This window comes from Lactuca serriola, chromosome 4, assembly GCF_051521515.1.
Source record: "Lactuca serriola cultivar US96UC23 chromosome 4, Lser_US96UC23_V15, whole genome shotgun sequence".
Lineage (NCBI taxonomy): Eukaryota > Viridiplantae > Streptophyta > Magnoliopsida > Asterales > Asteraceae > Lactuca > Lactuca serriola.
The window spans coordinates 9,208,665-9,234,722 of record NC_136411.1 but is presented as its reverse complement, the minus strand read 5'-3'; the positions used below and the strand labels follow the sequence as shown (position 1 = coordinate 9,234,722).

General features: G+C 32.5%; 2 protein-coding genes, 2 non-coding genes and 1 pseudogene across 5 annotated transcripts; 1 reads left to right on the top strand and 4 right to left on the bottom strand.

Annotated features, from left to right (window-relative positions):
* Window positions 1-6,293: 6,293 nt before the first annotated feature.
* LOC145101004 (Radical SAM superfamily protein) lies at window positions 6,294-8,748 on the bottom strand. Its single transcript, XM_079038173.1, has 9 exons — window positions 8,464-8,748; window positions 8,313-8,380; window positions 8,051-8,162; window positions 7,867-7,964; window positions 7,660-7,793; window positions 7,410-7,518; window positions 6,940-7,131; window positions 6,732-6,868; window positions 6,294-6,641 (listed from the first exon to the last, which is right to left on the bottom strand). The coding sequence occupies exons 1-9, from the start codon at window positions 8,717-8,719 to the stop codon at window positions 6,353-6,355; spliced, it is 1,395 nt and encodes a 464-aa protein (XP_078894299.1). The 5' UTR covers window positions 8,720-8,748; the 3' UTR covers window positions 6,294-6,352.
* Window positions 8,749-8,821: 73 nt separating this feature from the next.
* On the top strand, window positions 8,822-8,893 carry TRNAG-UCC (transfer RNA glycine (anticodon UCC)). Its single transcript has one exon. It is a non-coding gene; the product is annotated as a tRNA-Gly (tRNA).
* A 1,761-nt stretch (window positions 8,894-10,654) lies between these two features.
* LOC145101003 (protein CORTICAL MICROTUBULE DISORDERING 4-like) lies at window positions 10,655-13,054 on the bottom strand. 2 transcript variants are annotated; one of them, XM_079038171.1, is made up of 5 exons: window positions 12,896-13,054; window positions 11,906-12,745; window positions 11,502-11,690; window positions 11,336-11,427; window positions 10,655-11,268 (listed from the first exon to the last, which is right to left on the bottom strand). In XM_079038171.1, the coding sequence occupies exons 2-5, from the start codon at window positions 12,641-12,643 to the stop codon at window positions 10,767-10,769; spliced, it is 1,521 nt and encodes a 506-aa protein (XP_078894297.1). In that variant the 5' UTR covers window positions 12,644-12,745; window positions 12,896-13,054; the 3' UTR covers window positions 10,655-10,766. The 2 variants fall into 2 exon arrangements, with proteins under 2 accessions (XP_078894297.1, XP_078894296.1); XM_079038170.1 differs by having other exon boundaries at window positions 11,906-13,054.
* Window positions 13,055-14,107: 1,053 nt separating this feature from the next.
* Window positions 14,108-16,232, bottom strand: LOC145099933 (exocyst complex component EXO70C1 pseudogene; annotated as a pseudogene).
* Window positions 16,233-25,777: 9,545 nt separating this feature from the next.
* TRNAC-GCA (transfer RNA cysteine (anticodon GCA)) lies at window positions 25,778-25,848 on the bottom strand. The gene has a single exon. It is a non-coding gene; the product is annotated as a tRNA-Cys (tRNA).
* Window positions 25,849-26,058: the final 210 nt, after the last annotated feature.

Sequence of the window (26,058 nt, the reverse complement as noted above, 5' to 3'; positions counted from 1 at the left end):
CTTGATCTTTTCGTTGTCCGAGAATTTGAACACCATCACCCTTATACATAATCGACAAATTATAGCAAGTTAATGTGTGAATACATTACAATTACAGATTGGGAAGGAAGTTAATAACTTACATTTTTGTCAACAACTAAGAACCATGTCTCGTGATTTCTTATCTGCGGTGTCCACATACGCAAGATTCAAACCTAAACATGTTCAAAATATTGTGCTTTTTTTGTCATTTAAACAATGGTTGTTAGCAATATAAATTTGTTATATATGAAGTCAGACGTATTCATATACCTGGAATGTTGTTCCTGGACATCCATAATGCAGTTATGAGATTGTTGTTGTTATTTGAGACATGTTTGGTGTGATAATAAAGAAGCAATTAAGTAATGATTTTTCAATCTAGTAATAAAGATGATATGTTATGGAGAATGCAAGTAAATAAAATGAAGATAAATACATTAGGTTGTTGTATACAATTGTAAAAGGTAAATACGTATTTGACCTCTGAGCTATTAACTTTCTGTAGAATGTCTTTGAAAACAACGTTTTTCGTTTTGTTATTTGTCATAATGTCATCAGAATGTATGAGTATTTTAACCGAATCTGGAGATATAGTACGAGACAAGGCAACATACAGTTGTCCGTGTGTGAAAACTGGTTCTGGCAGATAAATTCCATTTTTTTAAAGATTGCCATTGGCATTTGTTAATAGGCATAGCGTAACAAACTTTTACTGGAAACTTTTTCCTAATGAAGGTAAAAGGTATGTTAGGGGCTTTATGGATGAATCTAATATGAAGTTCAAGTAATAATTATTGCCTCTATCACGTTTGACAGTAACTGTGAAACCATCAACCGTGTCCCATTGCAAAAACCTTCTTTTTGGTTTTTGTTCTGAATCAACATAATGGAAGTGTTAATTTTCAATGATAGCAAATATGCAGGTATGTTAGGGAAGCTAAGGGCATTCAGATATTCTAATGGATAGAAAGTATTAAACTTTGTACTTTGGTTGCCATTGAATTCAATACTATTAGCATTTTCATACATCTTAGAATGACCAGGACTTTTCTGCAAAACTATATCATTTATTTTTTGGATTGTTTCATTTTCGGACAAACTATTGCTCTACCAGACAAGTCAGAAGCAGAAGGTTTTTTTAGAATACCATCTCCATATGCAAAGTTTATAAGGTTGTCTAATGCATTCTCTGATGGAGGTATAATAAGTGATCGAGGAATTTCAATCCATCTGCTATTTGTTTTATCACATGCATCAATTTCACCAATCGCCCCATCTCCAATTTTTAGTAACCAAGATGCAAACTCTGGGATGCTTAAGTTTGTGTCCAATGAATTGGAGAAGTTTGTAAGTCGCATATTATCGGTTAGTTTATACAACTTGAAATACGACCATAAGTACGAGTTTGGCAACGTAAAGGAGATAATTTCAGAGGGTGTACTCCTTGGAGAGACAGGTAATGCTTGACGAAAGTCCCCTCCTAATAATAGTGACATACCACCAAAAACTTTACTTTCGCATTCGAGGATATCTCTTAAAGAGCGATCTAGACACTCGAAACAACGCATGTCACTCATTGGTGCTTCATCCCATATAATGATGAAATTTCGTTACAATAACTCAGCAAACATTATCTTCTTTGTAATATTACATGGCATGTTATCGGTAAAGTCTATCAGAATATTAAACCTAGAATGAGCAGTTTTTCTTGATGGAAGGAGCAGGGACGCTATACGCGAAGCAGCAACAACAAGTGCAATTCTCCCTCTTGAACGAAAATGAGCAACTATGGTGGTCCATAGGAAAGTCTTGCTAGTTTCTCCATGCCCATAAACGAACATGAGCAGCTATTGACTTTTATCTTCTGCAGATTGAACAATATTATAGATGTGAAGTTGTTCATGATTTAGAGATGACAACATTTGCTCGTGAGTGACATTCAAAATCTCCTTATCATACGTTGTTTCTTCTAAAAAAAAAGACGGTTTTTAACATAGCGATGGCTTCCTCTGTTGGTTTAGGCAAATGAGAGTCAACAACAGATCTTGAAGGTGTAGATGATTTAAGTAGACGATCCAAATCATATAAAACCATTTGTTGTACATGCAAATCATCTATACTTACATCAAGAGTAGGATTGGACATCTTAATGGTATATACCAAATCATCACTCATTTTCTTCCATCCAATAAACCACAAAGACATAGGATCATTAACATCACATAGACGAAGCAAATAACAAAATAAAGAACGCAGTTGAGAGGACGTTGCCCATTCAAAAGCCTGAATAAAAGCATCCATCCATTCTCTATCTTCCCTTATTAGACCTATGGCATCACAAGCACCATGGAAATCAGAATAATACAATGTCAGAAACAGTATGCAAATCTTCATAACACTTGCAACCTTTTTGATGAGAAAGCAACATTCTTAGGTAAAATAATTCTCCAGCAGACGGATGAACAAAGATAAGTCTACCTAATGCATGGGAATTAGAACGTTTCATTCTCTTCCAAGCTTTTGCATGTTTACCCCACCAATACTTAATATGAGAGGAGGTATACATAAGATCATGACTAACTACATCCTACTTATTTTTATCAAACCAACCTAATAACAAACTACTACCAAAACTGGGATCTTCAACCACCTGCTTAATACGAGTGTTCTCTTTGAAGAACATAGACTGCATATTTGGCAAACGTACATGTAGTATTACAACAGGTGGATCTTGGTCATGAATAGGATAATCAAGTATACGCCACGCAGCCTCATGAGGACAAAGGAAATGACCATCAATGTAGTTTTTAATCTCATCAACTAACGTACCTTCTGTAGAAGTAGAAGGTTCAGAAGGTTGCACGCCTCTCTGAACAACAAACCTAACACGCTCCATTCACTTTGACACATATTTGAACGAATATTTAATCATCATATTCCACACACAATACTCAACATTGATATATGCATTGAAACGAAAACACAATCTTTTTTTATATGGGACAATGAACCTATTGTTCCACACCTGTTTGTAATGTATGAAACGCGACTGAATTTCTTTTATAATGAGCATAACCATCCTTGTCGAAAACTGTATCACTACAAAAGTTTTTGGGTAATTTTTTTACACCTAAGGAGACTTATTATTTAGTAAACCACATGGTCCATGTATAAGACATCTTGTAACGGTCTCATATAACAATGGCTTAGAATCAGGGTCTGACAATTCAGTAGTAATGTAAGCATCAATAGTAGATGCTTCCTTTATTTTATGATAATATGCTATCCATATCAACGCATGACAATGTGGCAAACTTCTTTTTTGGAACTCAATAGTATATAAATCTGCAACAAACCCGAAAAAATGGATAGAATATAAGAAAGCAAACACAGTTATGAGCAAAGAAAAATAGAGAAAAACAATTAAAAAATTTTAGTTTGCAGAAAAAAAAAACTTACGTGCTGCTATAGGGCCAAATGTCTTATCGGATTTCAAGTATGCAATAAACACATCAACTTTCATACGGAATACACGTGAAATTATGTCAGCCCTGCTCGCGACATCAACATACCGATGCACAGCCATGTGCCGGGTGATTTCTGGTCATCCAACATTACATGTAAAGGTTATAAAATATTTTGGATTCCCATACTACCGACAAATAAAAAGAGCATCCTGATAGTGGCTGTACATATATCGCGGACCACCAACAAAAGATGGTGGTAGAAGTACACGCTTGCCAATACACCGACTTTCAGTATCACCACGTGATTTAGCATCATAAATACCACTAACGTACGCTGATCTTAGTTGATTTTGATTATGTTCATAAAAGTCAAGTCGCGAAAGTTCAATACAGGCATACGCATCAACTAAATATTGCTGGAACAATCTACAAAAATTCAATAGCAGAGAGTATACACCATTCCTTGCGTGTATGTGGTAATTATAATACATGCTAATAGTAAGACTCCTAGCCTTCGAACCAATCCCATTTAAAAGCTTCAAACGTGGAGACCGACCATCCTCACCATAAGGAAATAAAATAGGATACTGCAAGGGTACGTAGCTAAGATGAAGTTTACTAACCCTGCGTGGATGTCCACTTTTGGAACGCACAACTATGTCATATGTACTACCAACTGCATCTTCGTCAACGACAATACAACCCACAGTACCCGGAGCCGGATGACCATACAGACGGTCACAGACATCATTAAAAAGACAAACTGCGTACTCAAGTAACTTCCTTTCAGCAACAATATCTTTTGAACATTTAAAAGTCCTTAACATATTCATTGTGAGCTGTAAAAATATCTATAAGAGTCTGAACTATTGTTGGATCTAAAGAGTTGTTTTCATTATTTCGAAAAGCAGAAAGCCTATTATGAAATTCATGATCTGTATCAACAATATACAACTGCAAAAACTTAGGCCCTTTTTCGTCAACCACATCAAAAGCACCAATCTAATGACAAACCTGACCGAAAACTTTGAATACATCTGGACCACCCATCCTATTAACATCCTCATCTACCTTACCTCCGAAAAATATCATACTGAACATGTTATTATAAGCCCTTATGTTTTTCATGTAAGGGGGGAAATCATATAAAGCAAGCAACAATTGAGGAGGCAGAAGTGGATATGGCAATACGACAGAACCAGACCTACAACAACGCGTATAGGCAGGGCAATCTGGTCGTGACAGATACAAAACCCTTTCATCAAACCAAAAAAAGCACCACATGATCTACAAATAAAAGTACAATATCACCGATATCATCACAAGAAGGCAAAACTAAACAATTGTTTGTAACGGAAGAAGATAATCCTATTTCGGGAGAAATAAGTGCAGCCAAATGAGGAGAGAAACGACGTTTAAAAGTGAAAATTCCAGACATCAGATTCTACAACACAACATACCTAAAAAAGGAATCGAGACAACGACGGGAAATACGTAAAAAAGAAACAGAGACAGTAAGGAAAAATAAGAATGCAACAGGTGAAGAGGAAGGAGGAGCAACGAAAAAAGAGAAAAATAAATAAAAAAAACGGCAACAAATACTATTCGTCCAAAAGGGCGGTAAGAAGAGAAGACAACGATGAGAAAAGATATGAAGTTTGTACAATACAAGGGAAATCAAAACTTCAGTGTCCAAATAACAAAAATTAAAATCTCCGTGTCCAAATATGAAAGAGAAAAAAGGTTACTGCAGACAAGCATTTTAAGAATTTGTAGTATATATAATAACACTAACAATGTATTTATATATTTTTTAAGCATATATAAAATGGAACTTAGACATATTTTGAGGTTATCTTGTTTTTGCTATATTAATAAAGAGATATTACTGAGTAGCTATTATGTATATAAAATTCGAGTAACGTTGTAATTATAGATGAAAAACAAAAATACATTATTCATATTGGTAGCAAAGTAAGTATTATTTATTATTTATTTTTTTTGTTAGAATGTGACTTGAAATTTGGTAATCCGACTCGGAATGAAGTTGAAAACTCGATTGAAGATTTCGAAGGGATAATTGTTCCGAGCAGGCTAAGGGTTGTTGACTCGAAGCTGTATGGACCCGTTTAGTTCTTTTCGGGTTTACATGTATATGGTTTTAGTCCTATAATTGCTAGGGTTTACATTATAAGTATTCTTAACTATAGATTCAAATCACTTTAAAAACAGTCCAGTAATAGAAGAGTTCTTTGGTTTTTTGGTTTTTGTCCGTGTGTTCACCGACAAAACCAAGTCAATAATTCTCAGTGTCATTTTTATTGCTTTTTGCTTGGGTAACATCTTCACTTTGCCCTTCAATACTTTAAAAATATTAAAATAGATATATAGTTTTCATTTTAATTATGGTTAAACGTTAAAGAAAAATGAATTGCATCAAATAACAATGTATGTACTTATTTTTACCGAGATAAGCAACGTAGTTATTTTTAACTCGCAATAACAATCGGCTTGCGGTCTTTTACCAATACAAACGATCTTTAAGTTGAAATTATAAATATATATTATATGACACAGGTTGTTCTCATAACCTAGATAATATTATTCTCAGACTTATTCTATAGAAGCATCTCAAAATAATATACAAGATTTATACACATTTAACCCGACCTATTTATAAGTAAATGAGTCAAAAGTATCCACGCTCCCTAGACTGCGTGTCTTAATTCATTCATTAAGCCAGGTTTTTTGGCTTAACTTGTTATGTCAATTTTAAGTAAAAAAAAAAATTAAAAACAACTTCAATTCAAATAACAGATTCATGATTAAAACGAATGTACCACACTTAATGCATCATGTACAAGTTATAAGGATAGCTCTAATGAGGATTGAAACTTGGGAGGCACTTTAAGTAAAGGAGCTTGGAGATCAGCCGGGTTCCCTAACTGACCACATGCAGCCATCTGATCATCTCCTCTACTCGGTCTCATGAACACAGTCAAGCCACCCTCAGCCAAAATGTTTCTAAACTCAACCATCTTTTCATCTGCTGTGGGTTGGAAGTGGGACCCACTGTGCGGGTTGAATGTAATCAGATTAATCTTGCATGGAATCCCCTTCACAAGATCAATTATCCGCTTTGCATCATCAATGCTGCAAATTAATAACTTAATGGGTTAATCACTTAATCTCAAAACAGCTATATACATATTTGATATTTCTTTTATGAGCAAATAATTTAACCTGTCATTGACTCCAGCAAGCATCACGTATTCAAACAAGACTTTGTATTTATGTTTGAATTGGAGCTCTTCACGAAGGGTGTCAAGAAGTAAGCTCAAATTGTACTTCCGATTAATGGGCATGATCCAGTTCCTCACCTAATCACATAATTAATTAATAAATATGGAAATAAAAACTGAGAGGTTTTTAATTAAAATATAGTAATTACTTCATCAGTTGTAGCATTCAGACTAACAGCTAATGCACATTTAGAGTGACGAAGAAAACGTTTGATTTGAGGCACAAGTCCACTTGTTGAAATGGTGACCTTGTTTGGGCTAAAATGAAGCCCTTGTTCATCAACCATTATATCTGCAGCTTTCATCACATTTTCAATGTTTTGAAGTGGTTCTCCCATTCCCTACAAAAGGAGATGTAAATTAATTCAAAGTTTCAAATCAACATGTTACCCATTTGCTATAATGGGTAAGTTTTGTAAATCACAATAAATAATTTGAAATTACATTTGCTATTTCTTGCATTTTTCTCTTTCCTTTATTAGGACATTGAATATTGAACATTTTACCCAATTCTAGCAGTAAAAATTCATTTGTATTTGAATGACATTGTTACAAATAGGAAGAAATGAATGTAGGATGCGATAAATTATAATAAACAAACCAATAAAAGCATACATACCATGAAAACAACATTTGAGATGGGACCCACTGTGCTAGTAAACAGTCTACGTGCAAATACAGCTTGTTCTACTATTTCCTCTGTAGTTAGATTTCTCCTTAAACCCATCCTGAAAAACAGAAGAGATGCATCATGTTTCTTAATATATATATATATATATATATATATATATATATATATATATATATATATGTATACAATAACAATGATTATAATAATTATAATAGGAAGAAGAAGAAGTAGAAATTACCTGCCAGTGAAACAGAATTGGCAATTCATTGCACATCCAACTTGACTTGAAACACACACTGTATTCCTTCCCTTATCACCATTAGGTATTATCACTGTCTCTATTATCAGTCCATCATCCAATGTAAACAAAATCTGAAACCTCCTGAGATTTTATAATCAATGAGAATATATGATTAGAGACAGAGTTAAGTAAGATTATGTGTACCTTTCTAGTGCCATCGGAGGCTGTGATGATATCTTTCACTTGTAATGCTTTCAATTTAGCATGTTTACTTATCATCTTTGTTAAGTCTTTGTTTAAACCTAGAAAGAAGTTGATAATAAGATGATTGATTTTACAAAAGGAAGAACATCTTTAGTTATGACGAAGTTGAGATTTGAAGATGAACCTTCTAATTCCTCAAATGAATGTGCCCAAATCCTCTTTGAATTGTTCCCGTAAAGCAGCTTCCATAGCATCAATGCTTGAGCAGGTCTATATCCTTGAGAAGTCACCCAATTCTGTTCAAAAATTTCATGTATTTAGAAATGATCCCTTTCAAGAAGCACATCCAAAAAGTTCCTAACTCGCGGGGGGTATGAACTCAAAAGCCCTAGATTACCAGCTTTTTGAAGAAAAATTAGTTAAGGAAAAGATAGATGTATACATACTTCGAATTCTTTGTATCTCATCCCTTTCAGAATAATCTTTTGGGAATCCTTAGGATTAATGCCACCATCTTCAGCTCATATAACAACCAAAATCAATACAAAAGAAGTGAATTATGTGTAAATAGATACAGACAATGTTATACAAAATTACCAGAAGAAGAGGAACATTGATGATGAACGGTTTGGGAAAACGGAGACGAAGAAGACTGAAGAGGAAGAGTTGCGGTTATTGAAATTGAACGGCGTGGGTGAAATATATGAGAAAGAAGTGATAACGTTGATTTGGAAGAACGTAGCGGAGTGAATAACGGTGAAATAGAAGACGAGGTTGTGGGGCGGAAGACGATGGAAGTGGTGGTGGTCGCCATCTTTACTCGCCTCATCCAGATACAGCAGCTCGACTCCATAAGAACTGTTCGGAAAATTCCACACTTCATCGTATTCGTAGGTTTTGAAAGATTTCTACCTAGATAGGTAATATAAATAAAAGATCGTTTGTAATCAAAATTGCGTTTGTAGTCCAACGGTTAGGATAATTGCCTTCCAAGCAATAGACCCGGGTTCGACTCCCGGCAAACGCATATATTTTTTGCTCTCTTTTTTGTTAATATATTCATTATTTTGTTAACTTTGCCAAGTTATGTAGTTCAATGACTCTATAAGTGTGATTTTCTTAAATTATGTTTTTTGCTCTCTTTTTTGTTAATATATTTTTCTAACATTATTTTTTAACTTTGCCAAGTTATGTAGTTCAATGACTCTATAACTATAAGTTTGATTTTCTCAAATTATACAATAAAATGTTAAAATGTTAGTATATATTAATCTAACCAGTTAACTTATTTGACTAGATAATTTTAATATATTTGACAATTCTATCATGTATATTGTTTGAATAGACCTAATCATTGGTTACTTGGTTACTAGGTCAAGTAGGTTGGACATATGAACAATTTTTCTTTACAATCGATTACAACAATCCATTATTAAAATAACAATATTTTTATAAAGGAACTAGGCGAATGCCCGCGCGTTGCGTAGTGGGATAATTATGTAGTTTAATATGGTTATATATGATTTAATGTATTGTGAATAAGCCATACATAAAAATTGTATGCGATTAAATAGCATGTATATTTTTTGATTTACAGATTTTTTATCATAATAAATAATGAAATTTTTTTACTATTAGTTTAAAATTTTAAATGTAATTTTTATGTACACATTAGTATCTAATGTAATTAGTTGATGATTGATTAGATATGGATTCTCATATGTGGTCGTTTATTTATGTTGAAACTCATAAAAATACATATTTAACAACTTTTGTTAGTTTTATTATTGAATAGAAAATGGTGCCGTATTTTAAGTAAATATAAAAAATATCATTCTCAATCTATTTTAAGATAGTGACATATTTTAAGTTAATATAAAAAATCATATTCTATAACTAATGAAAAGAAAAAAGGGAGCCAAAATTTTTAACTATAATAAAGTTGATTCCAACTAAAAAGTGTTCAATCGAAGATAATATCATTCAATAAACATCATAAGATATTACGTTATATTCAAATTACAGACATCATTTTTGTAAGAGTCATTCAAAATATATGAGACTATAGTGCCTAATACAACAATGTAATAACCAAATGACCCTAACATATTTTAAATGAAATATAATTATAATATATTATCTATGCAACTAAATTTCTGCACAACATGTGGGATTGGTATTCTTCTAATATATTATATTATAGTATAAACATTATATTTGGAAAACCACTTTGAGTTATATTGTAGTTTATAACATTAAATTTGTGATGGGCTGTATTTGACACACATTTGTGTATTTATATCTATATTAAAACAAATTTTATATAAACATCCAACCTAAATATTCATCTTCAAGTTTTCTTTATTCGCCACGTAAACAAACTTTTGTTATAAAGCCAAAATGGAATAAAAGACACTTAATTGTATGATCATGATATATTGTATTTTGATTGGAGCTTGTACAAAACATGCATGAGCATATATTATTAATTTATCTCTTGTTTTGGGTAATTCGAACGTATCAAACGGATTACCCATTTACTAAAGTCTAAAACCAAAAAACTCAAACATGTTTTAGTACCATACAAATGCATGAGGTTTTAACAAATAATTATCTCATATGGATTACCATTGATTATGTGTGAATAATTATTAAGAAGGTGAAAAGGTTTGGGGGTTTCAAATGCATGAGGTTTTAGCAAATTATTGTGGAGGGTTTCAAATGCATGACAATCAAGGGAAAATGCAAGCTTTATAAGTATGTAAGAAGATTTAGGAAGTTGTAAGCATTTGGTTCAACCCAATTTTTTTGTATTTAAACTCATCACTTTATGCAAACTACACCCATGTTTTTTATTGTATCAAACAACATTTGATACAAAAATCAATTTACATCAATATTCAAGGGCTCTTCACCTTGATCCTCAACTTCCTTGCAATTTCAATTGCTTTAGGATTCACTAACCTCTTGCTAGAATCACATTGTTCAACTTCCACCCATTTCATAACCTTCATTACAAGTGATTTATGAACTTTTATAAACTTTGATTCCCCCATACCCTTTTCCAAAGCTTTCTCCAAAAACTCCATGAACCAATTTCCAGCCTCTCTCTCAATCTGCTTTCCTAGTTTAATCGTATCATTCAGACACGAATGCTTGTTTCCATTTTGTTCACATGTTCCCATTTTACCCTTTTGGTTAACATTTGATGACCTCGTGTGTTTTCCCAAGACTGTTGACTTCTGATTGGAGTTGTTAATGATATTGTTGACTTCTGTTGCTGATTTAATTGACACCATATCGGCTATGGCTTGAACTATTTGGTTATGGAATTCAAGAAATTGATCAAAACAATCTGTTGGATCCTCAGGGTTAGCCAACTTGCTCAAAGTAGATAAGCTCCTATACGAAATATACAAAATCATAAATTGATAAATAATTTTTTAGTATAAAATCATAAAAGTCATACTTGAGAGACCAAACAATAGTTTCAGTGGCTGAGGCATTTCTAAGCGCTTGAAGGGCAATTTTCTGTGCTTTTTCTCGTTGTTGGATGGCTTCCTGATGCATCATTTTTCACAAAATAAGAAAAAAAAATTAAAAAGAAAAAGTTAAATGAAAGAAATTGCTTTAACCTTTCCCAGTAAGCTAAGCTTTCGTGGCAGAGTAAATAAAGAGGTCTCAGAAGATGAATGAGGATTTGGAGACTTCACTTGTGACGTAATATTTGTATTCAAGCATTCCTTCGTTTTAACACCAGAAATGGGAGAAGACACCATTTGTTTACTCTGTAAACTTCGGGGTGATGTGGCACTTTTCTTTTCCTATATTTTTTTTTTTAAAAAAAGAGAGCATATAAAGAACTGAACTTTTGAATAAGACCACATAGATCTTCCGATTTGGTTTCCAATGAATGTTCATATACAAAACAAGATTTTGTATAACTAATAAAGCTCTTGTTGTGTTCATTTTGATTGCTTTAATAAACCTGCAACTGAAAAAAGTCAAAAACTTTAGAAAAGAGGGAAGATGTACCTACAGCTGAGTTGTAGGGACTTGTTGACATCTTTGCACCTTTGTCACATGTGCTACTCTTGCTGCTCCTTGGAATCTTCACCATAGAAGAAGTAACACAGCTTTTCTTTACACTAGTCACAGGACTTTCAGTCAATTTAGACATTGATACCCTTCCATTTGAGCTTCTCTTCTCAGCTGATCTAGAGCTAATCATCGAAGACCTCACTTTTACAGGTGTACATTGATCAAACTTCAAAGGACATGGCTTTAACGCTATAGGTGATGCACAAACTCCATGTTCTCCTTTTGTACCCCAAGAACCCCTTCTAGAAGCAGACGATTTTGAATTCAGATGAAGATTTCCTTTTGGTTGATTCGTATCCTGTTTTCCTTTCAACCCGATTAATGGTTCAGGCATTCCAACAAACGGGTGGCGTCCAGGAAGTGGTTTCACACCTTTAGCTATAGGAACAGGGGAACCAGACTCCAATTTTTTAACATGAATGAATTGGCCAAGCTGCATTTTATTACTGAGAACAAGATCGTCTTTTTCTAAAGGTAATCTTGCGTAGATTGAATGAGATGAATCCGAAAGTTTTATGTAAAATCCATGTTTTGGCCAGAGATCTTTCTCATCAAGATCAGCTGGCATAATATCTGTAACTTGTAAAAGTGAACTCCTATGTTCACTTGTCGGCTTCACCCCTGAATCCATCCCATCCAGTAACTTCAATAAAACCCCCGGTAACAACGTCGCCATTAAAACAGGAAACAGGGGTTCTTCAAAAGAATCAAAGATTGAAATCCGGAAGCACAAACTAGTTCATGTCATTGATGATGGTTCAATTCCATCATAGATTATCTGGGTACCAAAGATTTTAACAAGAAAAAACAGAAATCACAAGCTTTCAAAATTTAGAAATTGAATACTAAAAATTGGAAAAGATCGTGATCAAATTGAATTGGATTTTAAATTGGGAGCGGATAAAGACGGGTAGGCAAACGGTCGTACCTTCGCTGTTGTGTCACGGTATTATTGATGGGTTCATAATTCATTATAGGCGGGCAGAGTATTCTCAACGACCAAGTTTGAACTTTGAAATGAAGTTTTTGTTATTGAATAATTGAATAATGAATATGGATACGCTCCGGAGAAGATGACGAAAGCCCCTGAAACTTCTCAACGAATTTGTTTGTTATTGGGGCCGAATAATACTTTATTTCTGCTTTTATATCGGGCCATAATATGAAACATCTCAACAAATTCTATTATTTTTATTAATCTAATTTTATTATCTTTTAGTTGTGATATATTTATTGCACCGTTTAGAAAGTCAATTTCTGTTAACATGAAATCTGGATTTATTTCAGTGTACGCCACCATGTACCGGATGTTCTATTCTATCAAAGTTATTTTATTTTTATATCAATTTATTATTATGTTTTGAGTTTTGACATTGTTATAATATTCTAATAATAAATTTTATAAATATAACACATAAAACGTTTTTCTAGTTATTAGTGTTAAAAAGGTTTTTTAATGGCAGATTCGTTATTTATTGAAATAAACTTGCAACACTCATACAAAAAATTACTGTAAACTAGGTTTGCAGCATCGCGGTAGTGCATACCTTACCAAGTTAGTATTTTTGTATACATTCAAAGACGATTATGTTTCTATAATATCAGTAGCAAGTAGCAACAATAACTATTTTTTTTTGTACATATTTAGTTAGGTAATAAATTTTTGAAAGTATTCACATATGACAATTATGACCGGATGTAAAATGGTCATATGTAAGCACTTCCAAAACAATCGTTACTTAAATGTGTAAAAATATAATTATCCAAATATAAACAAACAGAAAAGTTAATTATTTTAATAAGTCCGCTGATTATTACTTCAAAAACCATATATCCCAAAACCCAAAATTGTAGTGCAATATGGCTAAAGGGTAACATCTCGAAAGCTATAAGCCCAACAAAGATTATGGGTCAGACTGGTCATCCGACATGGTCGTATTAGTCCATCGGTCTGGCTTGTTTGTTCTTTTCATATGTATCTAGTTGATCGAATGGCCCAGAGTTGTCATGCATCAATTTACCCAAAACAAAACCATGCTTATCCTCAAATTAAATAATTTTAATCTACGAATCTGCATCATGCATGGAACCATTAATATATACCAGTGACAAATTCTACTTGTTTTCTTACTATGGATGGGTTGCTGATAAAAAAAAAAAGTTATTTAAGACAAGATACAAGATTAATACAAGCAAATTGATACATAACTAGGAAAAGAATGGGTCCCCTTCAGATCTATGATCTCTTCCTAGACATAGACGCATTAATATTACCATCGAACAAAGTCTCAATCAATGCCTCGATGTCTTCTGGTTGATATTTGATGTACTTGTCTACGCTTTTCGCTGACTCAAAGTGGTGTCTATACCTCCCTACAAATGAGCGATATGCAGGAATAACAACCGCCGATATGGATGCCCGGAGCTCAGACAGCAGTTGCGGCTCCCTTACCACCCATGTGCTCTGTGTCTTGTGTATCTCATCAAACATGGCGTTGAAGTTCTTGAACCTCTCGTTCAACGCCTGTTTATTCACTTTTCCGTTCACTTGTATCCCTTCTTGTGTAATGCATTGTAACAACCTTGTCCATGTCTCTCTCTGGTAACTTTTATGGTAATGCCGGACCTCCGATGACTTCCGGCGACACCAATTGTCGCCCATCAGTTTTTTAATCTCGTTTGACTCTCTTACTTTTGTTAATATGTATCTACCATTGTTCATTAGGAAAAAGAAGCGTAACGAAGGGTCTTTGTATAGTGTTGATTTCAATGCCAGGTTACCGTCTAGAACGGCGATCACCGACGCTACTTGTGCCGCCAGCGGCGACTTCTCCATGTCTTCCGACGTCGCCGACGGTTGGATGAGTTTTGCGTTTTGGAAGATCTGTTCTAAACAATTTCCATACGCACAAGCCAATTTCAAGTAGTTCAAGACGTAGCTTGACAGAGGGTGTATTGCACCTCCCGGCACCGGAGTTTTCGCCGGATCGTTTCGAATGGAGTTTTCTAATTCACCAAGCGTGTTCACCGCTGCTCCGCCGATTCGGTCGATGGAAGATGATATTTCCGTATTTAGATCATTACGTGATTGTGAATCTGACAAGAATTCGTCGTTGTCGTTGTTCGTTATTGCTTCACGAAGACCGGAAAGCGCCTCATACATATCAAGGAATCTGAACAGCTTCTCCACAGACGCCTTCGTTTTGGCAATTGCTCTCGCGTAATCAAGTAACGACGTGATGAGGCTATGAACCAGATTGATGAATAGACCTCTGAAAACCGAAACATTGTCGGCAAAAACCGTCTCGCCTAACTTCCGTTCCGCCGGAATTAGGACGTCGGAGCATTGCTTTATGATGCCGATCCATCGTGCCACGTCTGGTTCAAGCAATTCCCAGCTGTTTAATCTCGAAACATCTTCTGCGTTAAGCTTTTCGAAGTCGTTCTTTTTGAGTTGCTCATACAATGCATTTCCACGCGCCATGCTATAAACATGTGAACATTCGTTTTTGTATCCACTGGAAATCATGGTGGTTACGATTTTGGTAATCCTAATTATCTTCTCCTCCGAGAAACCTGGAAAATCATCATCCTCGTCCTTACTGGCTGTGGTGGTGGAATTGGAATTTGAATTGGAATTGGAACGGTCTGGTTTGAAGGAAAAGTGCCTTGAAGACGAAGTCATCATCTTCAAACTCGGTTCCGGAGGAAGCTTTGCCTTTGAATGCTGTAGAAACGAACGAAGCTCTTCTTCCATGAACATGATAATTCGATGCAGAAGCTTGTTGATTCTATCAAGCATAACCATTGATGTGTTTGGAAATTCGCCTAATGCAGTTTTCAATTTACATAACAGCCTAACAGATTCATACAAAAACGGGTCTTCATCGGTCACCTCACCGTTCCTACCCGGGCGTCTGGTTGATTTTCTGGTTTTGGACTTGATGATTAAGGAGAAGGTGTCTATGATGTCCGGCTCCGGCGGGGTGGTCTTGTCATCGGCCGTGCATAATTCATCGGTGAAACGTTCAATTTCGAGCAAGATTTGATCATGATCGACGTCTGGTATTGCTTCATCCAGGTCGTCGTTAGAATCGGAAAGTTGTGCATTAATATTATCAGGCACAGGGACAGGGGAGGATTTGCGAGGTAAAAATGGAGAAGAAAAGGATGATCGGGGACTATCCGTGGTGGTGGTAGTTTTCCAACGCCTTCCGATGAAGCTGCCTGATTTGCCATGTCTGTCCATGGATGAATTGATTGTTGTGCAGAATGAATATTGAAATGGAGAAAGGAGGAGGGAAAGGGAAGGGGATTATGGTTGGTTTAGATTGTTTGACTTTGACCCGATTAATAAGCTTTTACTTACATGACTCCATGGACACCTTTTGCTTTTGCTTTGCAATTTTATTAACAAATTATGTTATATACTAGTTGTCTGACCCGTGTATTACACGAGTTTATAAAAAAAGTTTAGTGTAAAATTATAAGCATCACATATTTTTAAAGTAATAATTTTACATAAATAAAATGAATATAATAACTAAAGTAAGTAATTGAATAATAATGTAAGATGTTTGAAAGGTTGTAGAACAATTATTATGAAATTTAATAAAATGATCTACTTTACATATATAAATCTCACTAAAATAAATTTAAGAAAATGAAGTGTAAAAAAAAATAATTCAAAAATTATTAAAAAATGACATGTGTCAAATTCAATAAGAAGATGACATTTGGCAAAATTGATTTTCATTTATTATGTTAGATTTCATATGGACACACGATATATTTTCAGATATAACAGATCGATCAGTTCAAACAACACAAAAACTGTAATAACCTTTACAGATTCCATATTGTTATCTTGACAACAAAAAATTGTTAAAAAAGGAAACCAAATTTATAGATGGTGGATTGGTAGTTATTGAAAAAGAACATTTTCTATAAATAATAATCATAATGGATATGAGTTATCATTTATCAACCAGCAAAATGGCTTTATGTAATGAGGTAGGTAACAAGGTTTTTTTTAATAAACAAATGCTTTAAATAACTTACACTTTAATAATATAGTTTGAGGACAATACGTTTTTTTAACTTTCCAAATATTTTTAATACTCATTTATCACATTAACTCTAATAATAATTCTATTTGACCAATATAAATGAAATTGAATTTGCATATCAATTGTTTTGATATTATATGTAAATATGATCTATAGTTTTCAGTTTTTCACTCTATAAAATCAGAATAATATGTCGGCCCAATGATTATCACCTGATATGAATGGCCCAATGATTATCACATGATATGAAATACTCCGACGAAATCTTGAATCATAATCGAGTGTTATGTACATAAACTTGTTAAACTTCATTAAGTACGCAACATTTTCATTAAGTACACAACATTTTCATATATTAACTCAACATTTTCAAATTTCAGACTTTAATCTTGGAGTGAACCCTTCTTTAAAATAAACATTATAATAAGAGAAAATGATAAAAATAGTCATTTACACTAATTGCATTACAAAAATAGCCAAAAAAAATCGAAATTACAAAATTAGCCTACGATTTCGCAGATGGAGATGCCCTATCTGCGAAATGAGCATCTCATTTGCAAATGTACAAGCACCTAAAGCACAGCTGTGCTTTAGGTGCTTGTACATTCGCAGGTGCTTTTATTTATTTTTTTTATTTTTTTTTCTGTATATATAGGGGTAATTTCACAGATGGAATAGGTCCATCTGCGATTTACTCTCATTCTATCTGCGAAATTATGGTTTTTTTTTTTTTTGTATTTTTTTTTAGTTTGACTATGAAATGAATTGGTTTGACTACGAAATCATGTTGCTATATAAAAAGTTTTGTAGAAAAATATCATTTTGGTTGTTATATAAATCATGTTCCATTAACTTGTCATCTCCCATTGGTTACGAGACAAACCAAATATTCAATCATTTTTTTAGCAAATTGTAGAGAAAATTCCTAAACAAATAATAACCAAAATGATATTTTTCTACAAAACTTTTTATATAGCAACATGATTTCGTAGTCAAACCAATTCATTTCATAGTCAAACTAAAAAAAAATACAAAAGAAAACCACAATTTCGCAGATAGAATGGGAGTAAATCACAGATGGACCTATTCCATCTGCGAAATTACCCCTATATATACAGAAAAAAAAATAAAAATAAAATAAAAGCACCTGCGAATGTACAAGCACCTAAAGCACAACTGTGCTTTAGGTGCTTGTATATTCGCAGATGAGATGCTGATTTCGCAGATGGGGCATCTCCATCTGCGAAATTGTGGGTTAATTTTGTAATTTTGATTTTTTTTGACTATTTTTGTAATCCCATTAGTGTAAATGACTATTTTTGTCATTTTCTCTTATAATAATTATAGTTTCTCTAATTAGTTTTAGAAATTAAGTAGGATTTTACTCGTGTTATGGTGGCAGTAATGGATTTAAGAAGATAAACTCTTTCAGTAACAATAGAAAATTAGGAGGACTTAAGTTGTCAAACCATAAAAGTCAAGGATTAAAGCAATGCATAGAAACTTAGGAGGACTAATGTTGTTAAATCATAAAAATCATGGACCAAAGTCATGCAAAACAAAATTCACTTTTATGTCAACATAAAAATAAGTACGAAAACATAAAAGCTACTTACGTCGAAGTGTAGACAAACTCGAATTACATACATAACAAAATCAAGTAAGTTTTTTTTAAACAAATTAACGAACGTAAGTTTTAAATTTACGTCGAAGCGTTGATCACCTTAAATTTATACCCGACACATATATAAAAGTAAGCACGTAATAAATTAGCTTTTTTTTAAGTTAAAGAAAGGATGGTCCCTTATGCATTTCATTCTTTCCGGGAGGGAAAAAAAGAAGTACCCCCCATTATAGTGAACCCCTCCTTGTGATCAGGATGAAGTAGATGCCTCCCAGCCGGGGGGCGGATCGAATCGGAGTTTCCTTAAGTGGCCACCGACCTACAGTTATCCTTAAACTTCCGTGCTTGGTGGAGAAAAAGCGAACAAAGGTACGCTCACTTGCTGTCTTGTTCTCTATCGCTTGCTTTCACAGAACTCCCCCAGTTATAGATAGATAGTCAAAAGGGGCTTTCTTACTCATAGGATTTCAGGATACTCGTTAATGCCTCACTCCCTTCTTTTACTTCTGACATTCTACTTGAAAGTCTGATATCCGATAAACTAGGTTTAGCTTGAATGTCTTAGTTCACATACTCTACGGGTTTTTTACAAAGTTCAAAGTCAACGGGGTCAAAGTAATATTTTACAAAATTGAGGGATGATAACTATAACTAAATCAGATTATAGAAAATCATATTATATATACTACAAGGATAAACACACGAAAGCTTACTAAAATGAAATGGGTGAAAGTGACCTTTTAGAAAGTTCAAAGTTGAGGTAAACGTAATATTTTACAAAGTATGAAGGTAGAAGTGTCATTTTACAAAGTAGAAGGGTTAAAAATGCCGACGGAAAAACTTCATTGATTTTTAGTATATAGATAATATAGTATTTTAGTAACAATTTGTGAATTTTTTTTAGAAAAATCTGTAAAATTGGTCTATGTGGTTTATAAAAAAAACTAGATTATGACCCCACGTAAAACGCGGGGGACATATAAAAATGTACATGTAAATGTATAAAAAAAAGTTGGCAGTATAAAAAAATAAAGTAACATAAACAGACTTAGCATTATTGCTAACATTTAAATGTTTGAAAAAAACAAAGAAACACTTGAATATCTATAATAGTTGAAGGACCTCTTTGTAAACATAACTTTTTGTTTTATTAGTTGGACAACCTTCCTCGTAATATATGAGTACCTTCAATCCTTTTTCACTTGTGACGCGAGAAACAAAAAATATATAACTGAAAATGAGTGAAGACAAGTTTATGCAAGTATAATCCAACATTTGATAATTATTGTCATTGACTTTTGTTAGTGGCCATAACAAAATAAACTACTATAGGGAATTGATTCCGCTGAAAACAGAATGAGATTCTTTCATTAGACGGAGTTAAATTTATGCAAGGTATATAAGTAGTCTCCATAAAGAATCTATCATATATGATTCAGGCTTCAATGACGTTTCTTCCAAGCCTAACAATCTATAATCTAGTACAATTGCATAGTCCTTTGGTTTTGTCGATATTACAAAGTAATATGACTGAAACACCTATTTTTAGTGTAAGTTTATGGTTGGAAATTCTAGATGCCTTAAAATCATTCAACACAACTGAAGAGTAAATTGATTCCTCAAAAAAAACTGGTAACTCTGTATCACGTAAAGAATTTGAACTTATATGTTTTCCCTTCATCTTTCATCAATCCTAAAATGTAGTCATTGGTAGTATAAAATTCTTCATTTGTATGGACCAAAATACTTTTATCTTGAAAATATGATTGATCATCAAGATGATTTTCAAAGGATAGATAAATGATGGATACAATTGAATGAATATGGTCACCTATAGAGCGAACAACAACGTCTTCTGAAATTTCAATTTCCGCTTCACCATCATTAGGGCCGTCAATATTACCATCGCCAATTTTAACAATCCACTCATCAAATGCTTTTGTCTCATCCAAATCTTAGTTATACAACCAAAATAAATCTCATGTTTACTGTTAAACGTAAAACTTACATCACGCCGTAATTTGGACGAATATGATGCATGCACAGTATCCGAACAATTTCCTCTTTGTATTGCTAGAAGAATTTGTCTAAAGCCATCTCCGTATAAAATGGTCTTGCCTCCAAACGATTCTTAAAGATAAATACCTACAGAGCAATGTTATCCTTTTTGTTGACCATATTTGATGTATAAACTTCATTTTCGTTGAATTGTTCGTCAGAGTTCACTAATACTTTTGTATTGGCACGCGATATCCCTCTAGACAATGCCACACAAAGTTGGCCATGCGTGAAACCGATTCTGGGAGATAAATACATATATTTGTATTGTTTCTCCGTAAGCTTTATTAATTTCCATCGCGAAACATAATTTGATTAGAAATTGTTTTCTTATCAGCTTGAATGGTAACATGTCATCTTCATGCAGACATAGAGGAAGCCTTGGACCAAATCTCTAGATAGTTTATTTTGATTATTAGTGATGCAACGATACCAAATAGTTTCTTTTAATGATAAGTTTCAGACGACTATTTAGGAGCTTAAAGTTTACAGGGAGGGTGTGTTGCAATAAATATTAGCAAATTGGTTAAAAAATGAGACTTATTTATGAATGCAAATTTTCATATGTTCTTAGCAGGAACATGCTATACTTTAAAGAACATGTAATATATTGTTCTTGTATCATCTCTTATTTATATATAAGTATACATTAATCCTAAAAAAAATAGTTATTTTGTCAAAATATCTGTTTAAAAACTAAAATAGTATGTGAAATCTATTTTAAAACGGGTAGATGCTAACACTCTTTTTCGTAATATGATTTTCATATATGAAAAACATAAACCATGATTACTTTTATAATTTGAAAAATTAAAACATGATTACTTTTATATATCTGACAAAATTTTCGTATAACAAAACTTTAGAACATAATTAACCGTTTAAAGATAATAATGAAATATTGAAATAAAGAATCAATTAATTGGTTGCTATCTTATGTTTATAAGGTGATAATCTTGTTATGTCTTACTTAAAAACTTATATTATAATATAACTTTTATATATATATATATATATATATATATATATATATATATATATATACAAAATAAATTCATATATCGTTATCATTTTACTTTTTTTTTTTTGCAAATTTCAATCTAAAAACAAATTTTTCCTAGAAAATTGTCATATTAATGACCTACCAATTAACAATTAAATTTATATATTACATAAATGGTTCACATGTGAACAAAAGTACACAAATGGTCCATATTTAAAATGTTTTTCTTACATAATTGGTCTATTACGCGTAAGAAAATGAAAATCTACTTTCCATTAATAAAATGTTTTCAAACAAATCCTATTAATTAGCTCTAATGTAGAAAAAAAATTGTTCTAGATTAGTCAAAAAGAATATGGAAAAGTCATTTTTTGAAACTACAATGCTATTAATGAACTTTTTTGCAAAGTTTAATGCTATTAATGATTTTTTTCCAGAAAAACAATCGTTTAAATAAGCTTCAATATACAAAAAATATAACTTTCCATATCAACTAAAAATAATCCGAAAAAGTCATTTTTTAAGAGTATGATGCTATATATGAACTTTTTTTTTTCAAAGTTTAATATTAAAAGCAATTTTTTTTTTCCAAAAAAGTCCTAATATAAGGTTAAAAAGACATATTGTAAAATATTTATCGATCTACATGAGCAAGAATTAAACGTTTCCATTAATTAATACACAATAAAGTATATAAATCATGTCTCCTTCTGTAATGAATTCCAACGCCCCACAATGTGGAATCCCTTCAGTCGCAACATTCCATAACTAAAAGCAAATCCGATAATCAATATGAAGAGAAGTTGCAATAAAAAATAATAATTGTCACCATCTTATACAAATATTAGAGATTATTGGGGTATTAGATAGTGTAATAACTTGCAATTAAATATAATTTTCAAATAAAACTTAGTATGAGAAACTAACCAATGTGATCAAGGGTCAAATAAGTCATTATAACTAAAACATAAATAAAGAACCATTAGGGATGAAACATGAAGCTTTAAGGAGAAACATACAAATTTAAACCGTGAAGGATAACAAAAATCGACAAGTATATTTTTAAGTAATTTAAACCAATATTTTTTTAAAGTAATTTAAACCGGACCGCAAGTTTATCCCAATATTGTTCCCTTAAGCATTTCATCGAACAGGCAGTAGACAGGTAGACCAAACAAAATTTCAAAGTATCTAAATCAAGGTCTCAAATCTTAACACATCAAAAAAAAAAAAAAAAAAAATCAAATTTGTGATTTTAACAACCAAAAGCAAAGGATATGACATACATTATGTATGAGTCTATCGTTTATAATTTGATTGCTCAACTTATTGAACAATTCGTCAAAAGTATGAAAAAAATGGGGAATCTCATAGAAAGATCCGATTCAAATTTCTAAATAACACAACCGTGACAATTAATTTTCAAACCACAAAATTTGACACCCTCATAACATAAAAATCAAAATATATTTTACTTACGTTCACAATAACCCAAATGAATTCGATCATTTCTGTTGTTTGTCAACTCCAATTTCGACCTACAAGAAATCTAAAAAAAAATCAAGCAATTTGAGTAACAATCATTTTAATGTTGTCACAACTTTAGCATAAATATCGATAAATAGTAGTTATCAAGAAATAAGCATATATGAGATGACTAAAAAGTTGTCAAGTGGAATTTGAGTTACTTGTTTCTTACCTTTATCTGATGTATTTATAATTTCAGTCGTTCGGCTACAAATCTAAATCGTTAAGTAAAAGTCAAAACAACATGTTTTCCTCCATTTTCTTCTCCACTAGAAAACTTAGGTTAGATATATTATGTAAAGAATTGAGGGAGGCGGGGTATTTTCGTATTTTATTTTTTGTGAGATTTTATTTTCATTAATAGAATTCTTAATTTAATTCATTTTATTTTTGGTGATATTTAATTGTCATTAATATAATTCCTAATTTAATTCATTTTATTTTTGGTAAGATTTAAGTGTCATTAATGGAATTCTAATTTAAAACGTAATATATGTTTTATAAAATTTATTGACATAAATAAATGAGTTGACAAAGATGATGTCATCAAATAATCCAAAGGTGGAAAATATATGATTGAAATGCAATCAATGGTCCTGATTTCTTCAGTTTAGAATTAAAGGTTCTCTTTTAATAATATTTTGAGACTATAGATAAAATCCAAAATGTTTTCAAATTACAATGAAGGTCCAAAATTAGAAAATTTTCATGGTTTTGGTCCTTAGTTGAATTTACAATTTTACTTTTTTCAGTTTTTTTTTACATTTAATTTATTACTTTTATAATAAACAAATGAAAAATCAACGCTACACCCACCTACATTACCCCCTCCCCCCCCCCCCCCCCCCTCATTTACATACAAATACGAAAAAAAAACAAAAGTCATGGTTATATTTGTCATTAGGTTCTTTTGAATGCAAAACACACACGAATCAATTTGTGGATGATCAAGATGAACATACATTGACACACATGTTGGAGAAACTTGTAAACCAACAAGGTCTGATTTTAGGGTTTTTAATGTCTGATTTCAAGATTTTCAAGGGCCAATTATATAGAAACTTGTAAACCCAGATGATGAACAAATTCTTTGAACGTCTATTTCTAGGTGTTTCAGGGTTTGATTTTAACGTTTTCAAGTCTGATTTTGAGGAAGAACACGGTGCTTGATGGTTGGACGTTTGTTTTGAATTCTCGAACCAGAATTGTCAATCAATTGAAACCATTTCAATATACGTTAAAGTTGGGGCGTCAGGTGATTCATTTTGACTTCATGTTTACTTTGTTTAAGTTGGAATTCATAACTAGCTCAGATTTATTGAAGATTTATTCTGACTTCACTGTAAAATGTGTCAATATATTGAATTCTTAGTTCTTCCAGGTTTTATATATACTTGAAAGTAAAATTCTCTGTTTGTTCTTGTTTTTTTTGTAATTTAACATATTACCATTGTATTTGTTCTCGTATCAAAGCATGTGAGTATGTGACTCAATTGCTCATCATTTGACAACGTAAGTCGAAATACATCTATGCTTTTGGAGGACATTAAGAGGATTTTGCATTAGCTTGACATATTTTCCATAACAAACTTGTTGAATCATATATCGTGGAGTCATGGGAACTAGCCCTAGTAATTTGGTTGGAATCATGTTTTTAGGCCATAAGTAACCCAATCCAACCCATACAATATATGGGTTTGTTGGTCACACCTTGACGGGTTGCAAACATCAACCTAACCCAATCCAACCCACATAATCCGTTTAAGTATATAAGTTTACAGGTTAATTGGTCGATTTCGGGTCAAAGAGTCAACAGGTCATATTCGGTTAACTTTTTACATGTTAAATTTATATGAAATATACATATCTCCAAATTAATTAATAATTAACATTTTACATTGTAAAAAAATGTTTCCAACGTCACAGTAGTTGACTCTATTCTATTAATTCATAAATACAATTTTATTTATTTTTAAATATAATATATATAGTTCGGTTGACGGATTGATCTGTGAACACAAACATGTTACCCAACCCAACCCAACTAATGAAATAAACATGTGGCAGATAAGAAATCTCAAACCAAACCCGTTTATTTTCGTGTCGAATTACATGTTAGGTCGAGAATTGTCACTCTTACGTGGAACCTTCTTATATCTCTCTATATTTGTATGTGTAATATATATGCTACCAGCAACACCAGAGTTGGCCTAAACCATCACCGCCACAAGCACTCAACACCACCACAACTAATTTCACTTCTAATCAACGATGCGTTGGTGTTTTATGTTTTTCGATTTCTATGTTAGAACCTCAATCTGGCATTTTATTAGGTGTGTTCTTTAGTCTTGCTTCAACCATTATAATATAATCTTTATTTGAATTTTAGATTGAAAGATTTCCAATCTTTTACAAAATCCCCAGAACAGATGCTTAGAATCAACCAAGTATCAACAATCGCCTTATCTGTTGGATAAAATTTGGGTGATTTATATCAGCAGATAATAAATTTTGATTCGTTTGTTGATGAGGCGGCACCCGGATTTGAACTGGGGAAAAAGGATTTGCAGTCCCCCGCCTTACCACTCGGCCATGCTGCCAAAACGATACATAATAAGATAAAATTTTATAGGTTGGATTACTAAACTTTAGTTTATTGTACTTGCATCCCTTTTTTAATTTCATCCTTTTTTTCTAAATTTATAAAAATTCTAAAAGAAACCATTTTCCCCTTTTGTTTGATCACTCCTTCGATTGATTGTATAGTATCGGACAGATCAAACATCCAATCCAATTAACTATATCCAAAT

Coding starts and splice junctions, on each gene's coding strand:
- LOC145101004 (XM_079038173.1), bottom strand. CDS start 8,719: ATGGAGTCGAGCTGCTGTATCTGGATGAGGCGAGTAAAGATGGCGACC. Junction 7,965..8,050: donor TTCATTTGAGGAATTAGAAG/GTTCATCTTCAA, acceptor ACTTCTTTCTAG/GTTTAAACAAAGACTTAACA. Junction 6,642..6,731: donor CTTGCTGGAGTCAATGACAG/GTTAAATTATTT, acceptor ATTAATTTGCAG/CATTGATGATGCAAAGCGGA.
- LOC145101003 (XM_079038170.1), bottom strand. CDS start 12,643: ATGGCGACGTTGTTACCGGGGGTTTTATTGAAGTTACTGGATGGGATG. Junction 11,691..11,905: donor CAAGTCCCTACAACTCAGCT/GTAGGTACATCT, acceptor AAAAAAATATAG/GAAAAGAAAAGTGCCACATC. Junction 11,428..11,501: donor AGCTTAGCTTACTGGGAAAG/GTTAAAGCAATT, acceptor ATGATGCATCAG/GAAGCCATCCAACAACGAGA.